General features: G+C 43.4%; 1 protein-coding gene across 1 annotated transcript in view; it reads right to left on the bottom strand.

Annotated features, from left to right (window-relative positions):
• Positions 1-219: 219 nt before the first annotated feature.
• Positions 220-13,916, bottom strand: part of shq1 (SHQ1, H/ACA ribonucleoprotein assembly factor) — a gene marked incomplete at its 3' end in the record, with an annotated part of 44,154 nt that continues 30,457 nt past the window's right edge. Inside the window, exons 11-12 of the mRNA XM_083891938.1 lie at positions 13,166-13,286; positions 220-877 (exon numbers count right to left, since the gene is read on the bottom strand). Coding sequence (XP_083748064.1) covers positions 220-877; positions 13,166-13,286 — 779 coding nt within the window. The remainder of the gene's footprint in view (positions 878-13,165; positions 13,287-13,916) is intronic.

The raw sequence follows: 13,916 nt of genomic DNA on the forward strand, positions 1-13,916 counted from the left end.
AAACGTCCTCAACATTTTGAGGTACGCTGCTCACAGCCAATAGACAAATGCAGCCAAAAACAATATGGTCCTTTCAACGAAAGTGTTAAAGAAAAAAAGATGATGCTTGTTATCACAATACACAGGAGAAAAATTGAAATTCCAAATATAGAAGGAAAAACATTCAAAGCCAAAAACGTCCGACAGATTTTCCTACATCACGTCCACCGAGGTCAACAATTACTTCCAGCTCATGAAGCTTTTTAAGTCACTGTCATCGGGATGCTCCTGTGTTTGTACAATGAGCAGAGGATTTCTTTGAGGACTCGGCTCTAACAGAGTCCCACTGCTGCTCCTCGCAGATGTTGCTTCACTCTTCCCCTCTTCGGCGCCGCTCAGCTGTGAGCCGCTGCTCTCGTCTTTGCAGCTGGAGTCTTGACAGATTTGCAGCTCCTCTGCCACCCGCTCCCCGAGCTCCTGGATCAGCTGTCTGGTGCTTTGTGAAGCCGAGGGGAGGGCCTCCACTTTGCTCACTGCTGAGATGAGCATGCTCGTTGATTCCTGGGGGATGGGAGAGACAGCAGAGGTGGGATGGAGCTGGGGAGGGATGTCCTTAAATATCTCTCCTCCTCCTCCTCCTCCTCCTCCTTCTGTGCTGGATTCAGCACAGGCTTGCCCTTGAGCCTCGAATTCCTCGCTCTCATCAGACGAGCCACTGCTGCTGCTGTCACTGGACGCGTCACTGCTGTCACTGTCACTGTGCTCTTTGGCTTCTTCTCCTTCTTCGTCCACCACCATAGTTGCTGCCTCCTCTAGTTCTTCCAGCTCCAGCTCCAAGTCTTTCTTCTGCAGAGAGGCTTTTTGTAACACAGCAGCAAAGGCTGACACTTTCTTGGACCTGTGAGGACGGAAAGGGAGAAAGAAGAAGTTAGGAAAGTTGCCCCACTATTTCAAACAAAAACATGACTTTACAAAGAAAAGAGAAATCCAACTACACCTTCAGTGGAACACAAGGAGAGTGAAACACGGCGACTGACTGATTGAGTGGTTCTGTGAACTAAAGACATAGCCACAGGAAAACCATCTACAAATCTAATACCCATTAACCAAATCCCATTCTCATCTGAATACTAAGTAGACCGTGATTTGCGGCGGCAAAGGGGCTCAACGAAATATGGAAATGTGGGTGTTTAATAATGTAGGCTGAGGAGCGCTGCTGATACCAGGGGCTTGGGCTTTTCTCCGCCCCCACCACCACTGCTGCTGCTCTCCCTGTGAGAGGCGATAAGAGACTGAGCAGGATTACACAGAGCAAGAGAGAGGGAGGGAGAAAGAGAGAGAGAGCGCTCCTCTCGCACCACAGTCCACACAAACACACACTCACGCCTTCACATTCCGAGAGGCTAAACCGAGATGCACCTACGATTGGTAATAAGCTTGCAGAAATTGAGACTGACTAGAGATGGGAGCTGGGATTTCATTATTTTACAAGCAGCCAAACGTGGCTTGAGAGAATTTTGTCAGAAAGCAAAATGCACTTTTTGGGTGAAATGAGTTTTAAACTTTTAGCAAACAAACAAATCACGGACCACTTGGAGCTAAAACAACTAAGACAGTGTTGTCGGACTTTAAATATTACAGTAGTATTGCTGTATGTATGCAAGTATACCTACAGCATTAAGATTACTATAAAGATGCCCTGAATTGTACGCATACACGGATTTTACAAGAAACTCCAGTTACACAGTTTCTAAACTCTTATAATAATGACGTTTTTTTTTTTGTAAGTCAACTCAAGCTATATTCATACTACTGCATGTTTCATACACATCACATCTGCTATGGTCCAAATGTCTGGAACAAAAGGAATGTAGTTTTGTAACCAATCCAAGATGGTGTTGGACCGAGAGGCGTGTTACACCCTCGCAGAGGTGATGATTATTGTTATTAATGAGATCATTCTCAAACACACCTGTTACACAACTATTCGCTGTTTCTATCTCCTCTACCTTCTACTCTCCACCCTCCCAGTTACCCGCCGTTGTTTTCTAAAGGACTCAGACCAGCTCTGACTGGACTGTAAGCTGTGAAGGAAACACACAAGGTTGACTTGCATGTACTAGGCTCAAAAACCCAAGAACAAACCACTGGCAAAAGGGAGAATAGTCTTGTCCGAGTACCATTTTGACAATGTACTGAGTTGATAGGGTGGTGCCGGCTCTGCCATCGGGGGAACCTGAACATTTCTCTACTTCTGCAAAGGGAAGAAACAAACCCACAATGCAGTTCTGCAATGCTCAACACCTCATCATACTAGTTAATGCAATCCCCATGCTTTGAACAAACTCGGCAAACAACAGAGATGTTTCCCGTTTAAATCTTCATGCAGACGCCCAGTGGTATGTAAATGGTCATAAGATGTAGATGATCAACAAAAAATACTCGCCGGATCTGAGACTTGACTCAAGACCCGATGTTTAGTGGCTCATCAACAGCACTGCACAGGCACACGGAGGTGAAGCAGGGGGAAACCTGAATGGCCACAGACTGCAATTTTGCACAAAGTCGGACTGCAATACAGTCAATAAAAGTCTGGAGAGAGAATGGCTGCAAACTGCAGTCTCACGGCGAAATGTCTCGAAAGATTAAGATGAAAAGAATGTCCTCATAAAAGCACAGAATTAAACAATGTCCCCTGTCCTCCCTGCCTCAGTTTTTGTAGCCGTGTCACCGCAGAAGACACAACAGACTCCTTGAAGAGAGAGGGTTTTTATTACTGATGAATGTCCTCCCACAAGGCCCCATTTGTGTGAAGCCATCAGATTGTTGGGAGGCCCCTGTCTGCACATTATTCACACTGGGAATGCCTGCCATGCTGCCAAAAACTTAAGTGGTTGCTATTCGTCCCTCAGTGCGGCCGGGGGCTTGTGTGCCGCCCCCATTGCCATGGTGATTATGTGCTGACCTGTGTGGGTCACTGCGATTCAGACTATGTCCATTCAGGGTGGGATGAAAATGTGTGAGCCATGCTGGTGTGTGTGTGTGTGTGTTTATGCATGGGGGGGTGTGTATGTGTTGAGAGGCTTCTCTTCTGCTGCCATTCACATTTTCACACTCAGCTCCTGTTGCCCTCTCTGGCCCAATTAACCCAGTGCTGAGCTCCAGGATGGCTCCTCATTACTGCGCCGTCCTAATGAGCTCCCTATTCTGCAGCCATAAGTGTTTATTGGAGCAGCATGCAGAGGCTGCGTATTCATTTAAGACCTCAGGAGGGACCGTGTAAACAGATCTTATAGCTGCGATATATTATCTCGATACACAGTAGTGTCTGATAAACAGAGAAGAATAGAGAGGGAATGGAGGGGTGGGAATGCCAGACCAACATTTCTGACATTTCCAAAAATGTTTTGGCAGTTTTCGTACGTCACCATGAGGAAGAATTTGAAAAAGTCCACTGAATGTCCATCTGGCTAAGACGCTTGGGCAACTTGCCAGCTCAGACAGAACCAAGACACTTTTTCTAGCAGAATGTTCCCCCCGAGGTATCAATCACAGAGTCGTCCAGAGTTGTGAGTGATATGCACAACAGTCGAGGTATAAATCCTGTCAAATAAACCCCCACAAGACACAAACAAGTAAAAAAAAAGGCATGTCCACCTGAGTAGGAAAAAGCTCAAATTGATTGTTTCTTGTGTTAAAAGGTCAGAAATGGAAATCCATATTTTCTCTGCTGTCGACAAATCACATAAAAGGACCAAAACCAACACTGGATTCTAATATCAAATACTGCCTGTGATTTCAAAGCCTGATATATCTTATATCGGATCATTGTGCCATAGCGACAAATCCCTCTTTTTGTCAAGTAAACAGTTCATTTGTTGTTTTAGTTGTTAAGCCCTGTCTTACTGTGGAGTATACATTAGTTCTGCAGTGTTTTGACAAGTTTCACAACATTCACACATGATTCTATTTAAAGTGGATTTCCTTCAGCTCATGTATCAGTGGTTAATGAAACAACACATTCACATGTTTTTGACTGACACACGAGACAATTCAGGTGCGACTTCGTCTTTGAGTGAAACACAAATTGAGCATAGTACTACCCACTTAAGTTAATGTGGTAGCATGTTATTACTGGATAAGTGTCACTTAACACAAAGTACAACAGAGGCAGATCAATCCCCCCCCCCCCAATCAATTTGTAATTTGGTAATCAAGAAGCAATCAGTTATCATCCTCTGGGCATCATAAATCAAAATTTTACAACAAAGTTGGCTGAAAAATTTCTAAACCAAAGCAGTGGATCGATTACTGTCCTAATCTGGTGTGAGATACAAATTCTTAGCTGCTTTCAGACCTGCACTGAAGTCCAGACATTCTCTGGAGATTCTGTGTGTGTGAAATGTGTGAAGTCGCACCAGATATTTTCTGAAGATTTTCCTGCCAGTTCATTAGTCTAATATCTAAATGTGACAGGAGAAACCCCTGGATAATCCACATCAGATCAGGTGAATGTGTGAGTATCCTGCAAACCAGGTGACACCCCATTGCCTGGACACTGCACTGTAACCAGACAATGATATCCTGCACTTGTCACAGTATGTGAACAACAAACACGAAGAATGTCCGGAGCCAATTCACGGGACATTACCTGGAACCAACGATTGATAACGGCTCGTGTCACAACCCAAACCACTGCAGTCTTTGGAAACAATGTGTGAAAGCCAGAAAGGCAAGTATTCACCAGTCCTACACAACTTCAACAATGGCTCATTTCCTTTTCAAACAATGACTACAGGATATGAAGACATTACTATAACCTCGCCTGATCCTGATGAGTGTCTACAGGCTGTGCAGAGCCAGTTTCAGTCCCAGACTCTATAAAATCCATGTAAGAACTTGCTGCAGCGAGGCCGGGGCAGAAGAGCCTCCTGCAGCACAGCCACTTCAAAGTATGCCCCGTATTCTCTTTCCCCCGTGGGAAGTCATTACTGAGTTAGCGTTGGAAAGGCCTGCTTGTTTTCTCTCCCCTCCCTTGCTCTGTGGTGGGAGAAGCTCAGCCTGTGGTGAATACAAAGGATCCGTCCAGGAGGGGGGAGGGATAATGTTGTACACAATCCAGTCATTACTACACTGCTGTTGTGGTTTGCCTTCATTAAACTGAGGAGGGGTGGCTTTTTCAAGGTTGGAAAACTTCTGGTGAGACAAAGACACTTCCATCTGCCAGAGTCCTTGGGAAAATTTAATATACGAGTACGTGCGAGAGAAAGAACAGAGATAAACCTCAATCTGACAATTCTTGTCATGTTCATTCATAGAGCACGTCTGTGCTATTGAAAACATTTGAGATAAAGCTTGTCTCCCGATGTATGAGTCTGTGTAATGCGATCGCAGCGTTCTCTCGGTGTGACTCGCGAAATGCAACATTGACGAGCCGAGGGGAATAAAAGCTGACAGTGGGAGATTCGATTCGTCAGTGTGACTGAATACTGGAATGGTGCGAGGCACTGGACGCCACTTCGATTTAAGAAATAACAAACACAGATGTATTTATTCAACAACCCAGTGTTGGAGAGTATATTTAAGGGCTGTCTGAGGAAAGACAGACACACGGTTTGTAGAAGTACAACATAAATACTGTACTTGTTGAACTAACATTTGAGACATAAATGTATTCTATGAAGCCTTATATCACTGTCCACAAAAACTATTTGATGGTAAACATTTGCCATTGATGTGAAAATGAGTATAGAGCCCAATGAAATCAAGGCATGAAAGTCAAAGATGAAATCTCTGTTTTTCATATTTTACCAGCAAAAAAGTGTCTGAATGGGATTGAATAAAATACCAACACCTTATTGATAAGTAATAATAAAAAACACAAGACTTCACTATTTTATCATGTGCTTTAAGTCTGATACACATAATTGCAATTATCATTAAGTGATTTCAACCGGGATGTCATGTTTTTCAACACTATGTACTTTAGATAGTGGGGAGTTTGTCAGAGGTAACTCTTTCACAAGAAATGGCTGTAGCTTCAAGGATTTTCTGGAGAACAGAGCCACAGAGTCGTGGATAAATTCTCGTTTTGATTCTGCCGACGTACTTTGAGCTGTAATTGTGCTTTGCACCACCAGCTCCTGGATTAAGGAGTTACATTTGAATTCTATAACTTTTTACACAGTGCGTTTGTCTTGCAAAACTGCTCCGACCTCACCGAAAAGAAAAAAATGACAGTGAAATCATGAGAAATTCTGCACAATTCCATTTTCAAATCGATGAAATTGCTTTTTCCATATTGGGGAAATCATGGAGCTCTATTAAAAAAATGGAAAAAGGTGGCATTGGCAGAAGCAAACAAATGAGGCTTCAACTATTTGCACCTCACTCACCCAAATAGGCAACGTCTGACTTTGTTTCCAACGTTGAGATCTCACGTGGGTGGTTGCCATTTTCAGTTATCTATGCTGTTGAGAAGTATCCACAGGCACAAGAAGTGAACTTCTGCCACAAATGGATAGTAAAGCTTGAGCATCAGTGGACCGAGTGCATGGAAGTTAAAGGAGACGGTTGAAAAATAATGCAAGAACAATATTTACTCCTGTGAGGTTTCCTGGGTGATGCACTTTTTTGGGGGGTTTGGAGGATGACTCATGTTGTAGCTGGACTCATTTTAAGGATGTTACCATGTTTCCAAACTCTTGCCTATGCCTTTGTGAATAAAATATCCTAACCAGTAGAAAATATGTACAAATCTATAACTGTAAGACTTTTCTAAAAAAAAATAATAATAAAAAAAATACTTTTGCCTTTGAGGCATTTGTGGTTTTCTGGAATATAAGATGTAGTCAACTTTAAAAGTGTACTTTTAAAGTCAAGGTTCTGCTGTATTTCCCACTTCATCAATTAGGTGTAAAAGTTGGTCTAAAACCTAAATCATTATACAATATTTCTAGCGGTGTAGGAACTGGACTGGTCTGTTCTTAAAAAAAAAGTCAAAGCCTTCAGGCTTGGATTGTAGAAGTTGTAGTTATTAAAAAAAAAAAAAGATAAATTTGAACAGCAAAATCTGACAAGATCTCCTTTACATCTTGTTGCAAAAAGGTGATTGCAGTTGTTCAACTGGTAGGGATGCACCGATTGCCATTTTTGGGGCTGATTCCGATTTCCAATTTTTCAAGAGATTTGACCTGCCCATACCGATTTTAGCCGATTGCGATTTCAATTTTTTAAACCACTTTACAGCATACAGAGATATATATATTTTTGCATAATCTTTAATAGAACATTTTAACATAGAAATATAATCAGTTTACATCCAATATCCAACTAAAAATACAAAAACGAATCACTACCTGTATGTGTAGTTTATTTTAGTTTAAACATATTTCACAACATATTACCTACACACAAATAAGTAAATGAACTAATGACCAAGAGCGCAGATCTCTCTCTCGCTCTCTCTCTCTCTCCCGCCATGTGCCTCGCTCTCTGCGCACACAGGTTTAAATGACAAACAAACAAATGCTGATTGCTGATCAAAAGTTTTCTGCAAGTGATTTAAGGTCCTGACACTTGTCCCAAATATGACAGGCTTCGTTCAGTGATTGAAACAAATATATAAACATTAATGAAACGTTTACATGCAGAGCGCTCACTCGCTAAGCAGACAGCAGCCGCAGCCGCGCGGATGTTGTGTAATCAAATACACCGGCATGGCGGTATATTAAAAATGCATATCATAACTGAAAAAAAAAAACAGTATTCGGTGTGAACCGGTATACCGCCCAGCCCTACACTCTACTACATGTGCGTTGCTGATGCTGCGCGATGCGGGTGCATTTTGATCGGCTTATTAAAATCGGAATATTCTGACTGATCGGCCGGTCACCGATTTCGGCCGATCACGTGAAAATCGGCCGATTCCGATCACTGGCCGATTAATCGGTGCATCCCTATCAACTGGGCTTCATCCAAATGCAGAGGCATGTGAGGCTGCAAAGGCAGGAAAAAAAAGACTGTAATTAACTGTAATAAGTGGAGTGGGCACTCTTCTTCTATGTGGAGAGAAGAAAATATGCAAACACAAGAGTGTAAGTCTGTGTTTAAGATGAGCCTGTGTACTCAAGACAAAAAAACTGGAGTGGTAACACGCTGGGAGGAAATCTGCTCTACTTATCCCTGTTAGCTGGGAGACATTTGTGTCTTTGTTCTCCCCAGCGGGGGCCTCTAGGATCTCCTTCAGCGCTGAGGCTAACATCAGTTAAAGCTGCTTCATTATTTGTTTAAAAACCTCTCGCAGGACGAGCATTTGACAGCTGTGCAACGCTACCCGGTGGTTGCAGGAAAGTCCTTTTCCAGCAAACATCTGGGTGTCACATCAGCTGCGTGGTTAGGAGGTGGATCAGAAAACCTGCCGGGCTTGACAAGAGCACAAATCCCCCCACTTCCTTCCCCACAGGCAGCATCACACCACAGATAGCCTCAAACGACATTTTTTTTTATTCTCCAGCAAAAAGAAAAAGCCCCAGGGTACAAGTAAAACGAAAAAGCCTGTTGTGCTAAGTAGCCCGTGGGAAAAACCTTGGTAATAAGTGCCTTGTGTTTTACAACTGTACAGACAGGTATGGTGAACGGCACGCCGCTTCACAGCACGGGGGACGAGCATTAACACCAACAAGCTAAAAGTGCATTTTCAAGACATTTGACCACCAGTCTGCGCTGTCACGCTCACCCCCACGATTGACCTTGTTGCCCTGAGACGGGCCTGTTATTGCAGCTCCAGATGCTTTTCCCTGCGGGGGAGCTGCCAACAACCCTCCCCACTGACACTGTTATGCACACAAAGCAAAGGATGAATGAGACAAGGGAGAAATAGAGAAAATGTAATAACCCCCGAGGGCTGATTCATACTGGAGAAAAAAAAACAAAGAAAAAGAATGTCTACAAGTTCATTTTTGGCAGCCTCTTTTGTTGTTTTCATGTGGCACAGCAGACGGTCTTTAAGATTGCTGTTCATTGTACTCATCTTCTGAAGGGAAGACAACACCCGCTGTTTTCGGGGACTGCTCACTTTCCCACTGTCCAATTACCTGTTCTCAAGTACAGTTTAATCTGTCCCTGAACCTTGTTTCAGCCTCAGGAGCAATGTCCAAATCACACATCTTAAGTCACATTTTCAGCCACTTCATGCAACAAAAAAAAGGAAACAACAGAGAGCTAGTTATTCCTTTTGCAAGTATGACTTCATATGGAAACTCAACTCCCTTTCCCATCTCACAGACTAACCCTGGAGCTCATCATTTGTATGATGCCATGTTTTTTTTTTCTGTTAGAATCTAATTGACCCATTTAATAAGGGTGGGTGGGTGTTTTGTCAGTGAACCTGAACGGGAAAAAAAGGAAGTTGTTGCCGTTCTGATTTAACAAAGGTACTGTAACACAACACCAAGCTTATAGGCTTTTTGTCTGTGCTGGCTGCCATGGATCTACGTTGGCCTCACTCCCAGCTTTCTGATAAAGTGGGTGAAGACAAAGAGAGAGAAAGTGAGGCGACTTTCTTTTTTCTTCGCAGTCCAGCAGCTCCGTGGGGGCTTTGGCATCTGAGGACCGTCAAAAGCATGCACCAAGGCTAATGGAGTGGAGAGGCTGCTGCTCCATTTGGAATAATACTCTCTGCTAACAATTCGAAGATAATTAGGAATGGGTGGGATGTGCGAGGGCCAAGTTGAAACAGTTTCCAGAGAGGAAGAAGTGTGTTGGAAAAAAAAGAGAGAGTTCCACACCACTGAGACAATGAGAAGAGCAAATTGCTTTGAGCTTGTACTCCTGATTTCAGTGTGCCGGCTTCTCCTCTGTCTCTAAGTGTGAGAGAGAGAAAAGGCGAGTGCTTGCCCCAGAGCTTAAATCACAGTGAAGCCTTTATGAGGTTGTAAATTTGAGACGGATGTCTCAGCAGTCAGAGGAACTTTAGGAGTAGAAATGCACGTGGGACAGTCAGGGAGACTAAATAAATCAACTCTCTAGCCAACAAACACCTATTAATCGCTGTGTCCATCATGCGCAGCTGATCACATCTGTCTCGCTGGTGGCAGGGAGTGACAAGATACAGGGATCGCATCCGGGGTATAGATTACATCTAATTTTTCCACCTGGCTCCCAGAGACGACTCACTTAGCCGAGGATGACAAATCCCGCACGAGGGAATATCTCACACTGAAGAAAACAATGCCTACACAATCTGTCATCAAACCTGTCAGGAGACACAAAAGGGGGGGGGGGGCTGCCATAACAAACCACATGTATGGTGGCAGGAAGTTGGTCTGATCATTCAAAGCAACAGAGAACAGGCCCGAGTCTCCCGTGCAGCTTTTGGTTCCTTTTTAATATTAAACTACAAACATGAGAACATAGTTTCACAAACCACAAGAGGAGACTGTATGCAATTTCTATGGAGCCAGAATCCTCATACTGACACAACAAAAAAGCAACTTAGGCTTGGATGCTCTTTTAAGTGGCTGGCAGTGATAGATGTGGTTTTTACTCGTCTGAATGTCTTTTTTCAAGAGATGACAGCTCGCACAAGGGGAGAAAATAAAAAAACAAAACAATTCAGGCTTCTCTGTGGGGGGTGGGCGATATAAGCTGAAAATGTTATCATGATGTTCCAGAGAATTTTTGCCACGATTTTCATCGTGGCTTTTTTTTTTATTAATGACTACAGGCAGCAGCGTTGTAGGGAGAATGCACTGTGTTGTCACTGTGTGACAGTGTTTGCAGAAGTAATAAAAGTCATGAAACTCCTTTTCTGGTAACACTTTAGATGAGGGAACACATATTCACCATTTATAAGGTGCTTACCATATAAGTAGCGTACTGGCCCTTTATTAGTAATCATTAAGCACGTATTAACTCCTTATTCTACATAACCGTATTCTACCACTATTACGACATGAATTGAGATTTTTCCTACATTAAGGTGTTAATATTTACTAATAAAGTGCTAGTTTGCTACTTATATGCATGTTAGTAAGCACCTAGTTAATGGTGAATATGTTTTACCCCTTTTCTCTATGATCTGCTCCCTTAAATTTTACTTTTAGCTGCCTCAACCAGAAAGTTCAACTGTATTAACACACACACACACACACACACACGCATACACAACACAAAACAAACCAGCAAGTCATGTGTTCCTCAAACTATTTTGGCTTTCAGCCACATTGGTGTCGTGGTGGAGACCACACACAGTGAAACCAGTGGCACAGCTTCAATACACAGTCATATTTACCATAAATACATTTCAGGAGTGCAGGAGAAGAAACTCCAACCCCAAAAGACTCATGAGGCCCAGCTTTCACAATCTGCAAAGCCCTACTTCACTGTCATTACTGACAGGAAGAAACAAAATGTGAAAGGGGAAATGTAACAATTCAATCACAGGTCTGTGCTAAGTGAGCACAGGCTAATCCGTTTAATGATCGATGGACGATGGAGTAGGAGTCAGCATGTTAGGTCAAGCTGACATTTAGTTCCAATGTCTTCCAAGGAGAAGAGTCATGGCTCCAGTGCCCCTCAATGAAGAAGAGACCGATTGAGATTTTCCGAAAGCTGACAGAGTGTCAGCAGCTTCATGTGCTTACAGAATAAGATAAAGAGCCTGTCTTCTCTGTGGTCAAAGACCTCAAGAGATAAGAGATCACACAAATCCTGAGCTGAGCTGTTGATTTTTCTGCCACACAGTACGATCCCAGCATCCACAACATCCACGAGGAGCAGAATTTGAGTCTTCTGCTGGAAAAATGTTGCAATAAGAATGTAAAGAGAAACAAGGGAAGAGAAACTGCACTAAATCCCTGCAGACCTTTTATCGTGTCTGCATCTGGGCGCAGAGCCTACAACATCAGGCACACATTTTTCAACTGGGCTTTTTCCAGACGAGCACACCACTTGGCTGAACCCTGGCCAAGAGTAAAACAGAGCTCATTACTGAGTAATGTGCTCGCAGGCTCACATTTGAAATGTGTAAGTAATTGTAAAATATGCGCAAGGAGGAGTCGAGAGCCTTCAAACCTATATCATTTCAGGGGGGGAAAATTGCAGATTTCGCAGGAATGGCTTAAAATGCTGGTGGAAGGTTATGAGCAGGGAGGATGTGAGAGGCTACAGCACACACATACACACTCTCTCTCTCTCTCACATACACACAGGTTCGTGCACCTATCCTTGTAAGGACTCTGCACTGACTTCCAATCAATTGGACAGCCTCAGCAAAAATGTCCTCCTTTACCTTAACCAGTTCACGCCAAACCTTTACTTAAATACAATTCAGATCTTAGCCTTCAGAAATGAGGGTCGGGCCCTTGATCAAGCATTTGTGTTTTTTCTCCCTCGTCGTGTTCGCGTGGTATGTTATAGAACGTTGTATTGTGTGAAGGTGTAAAAACCTGCGGCCGGGAACGCATCATTTAAAAACGAGGAAGCATATCATCATTAGCAACATATGCGTTCATGGAAGTGGATCTCAGCGGCTCTGTTATTATTGTTGACGTGGACGTACTTGTTCATTTATGGCTCACATATTAAAAAATTGTCGGGCTGAAATCTCGGGCTCGTAATTACAGTTAATGTGTCAGGCCGGGCCGGGCCGGGCTCGGACACAACATGCACGGGTCGGGTCAGGCTTGATTTTTTGGGCCCGATCTCGGCTCTAATTGGGACCAGATTTTGGTTACTATGAGGACTACTGGTCATGCACACGCACACAGAAATACTCTAAGAAGTTTTGCACACTGTGAATCTACTGAGTGCAGTTGGCTCTTTTGAGATTCAGTGACGGCACTTTTGACACATGATAATAGTTATGATGAGCGACTGCATCTATCGGCTGCCTTGGTCACTCACTCCGAGCTGCTGTGACAAACGCCTCTTCTAATTCTCTCCTCAAAATCACTGATGCATCATGGGGGCTGAGTGGCACTTCCCTCGGCTCTGAAGGTGCTGTGATTCTCTTGAGATGAAGGGTCTCTGAGGTGTGCGTGTATAGATGAAAGTGTGTGTGTGTGTGTGTGTGTGTGTGTGTGTGTGTGTGTGTGTGTGTGTGTGTGTGTGTGTGTGTGTGTGTGTGTGTGTGTGTGTGTGTGTGTGTGTGTGTGTGTGTGTGTGTGTGTGTGTGTGTACTTACTTGACCCTCTGGATCCAGACGCAGTAGTCTGTGATGTACAGATCGTTCAGTATGTAGGCCGGCTCGTTCTCTCTGAAGACTTTGTGAATATCCAGCAGGCATTTAAGGACACAGGCTTTCCCTGGGCACAGAAACACACCGTGGAAGGCAAATGGAAAAACAGTGTTATTCTCGCTCCAGTATTAAGGATGACAATGTACTCCAGCTGCTGGCAGACACAGCATGAATCTAAAGGCTTGCAGTCATTATTCCATACATAAAAGCCAAGGTACAGGATCAGAGGAAAAACCCCAGCGTGCTGCGGAGTAATTTGATCCATACGGTTTACGAAGCCTTCCTGGTTGAAAAAGAATGGTTCATCCGGGGCAAAAGAGCCACGGAAGAGACAGCTCTATTTCTGGCAGTCATTTCAATCATGATTCTGTTCAGACCTTTTTTTTTTTTGTCAAACGCGTGTTTGCTTTCATCTGTCAAAAAACAGCAGTACATGGTTTAGTAATTGATGGCTTTCCACTTGAAATAGATTCTCGGCGGGCCATTCAGCTATTGTGCAGCACCACAGGAATCTAATCTGAATCCAGTTTTATGCGATCTGACAATCACAAAGGCCTGATTTCGAACTAATAATAAGAATAATACAGTCCTACAGAGTAATGACTGTTCAATTTTGCATGACACCAGGCCACTTAATGACACTTTATCTGCTTTATTTACTAATTTGTCTCGAGCTCAACTAAGTAATTGTTTTTTT

Source organism: Microchirus variegatus (assembly GCF_963457635.1).
Source record: "Microchirus variegatus genome assembly, chromosome: 7".
NCBI classification, from domain to species: domain Eukaryota; kingdom Metazoa; phylum Chordata; class Actinopteri; order Pleuronectiformes; family Soleidae; genus Microchirus; species Microchirus variegatus.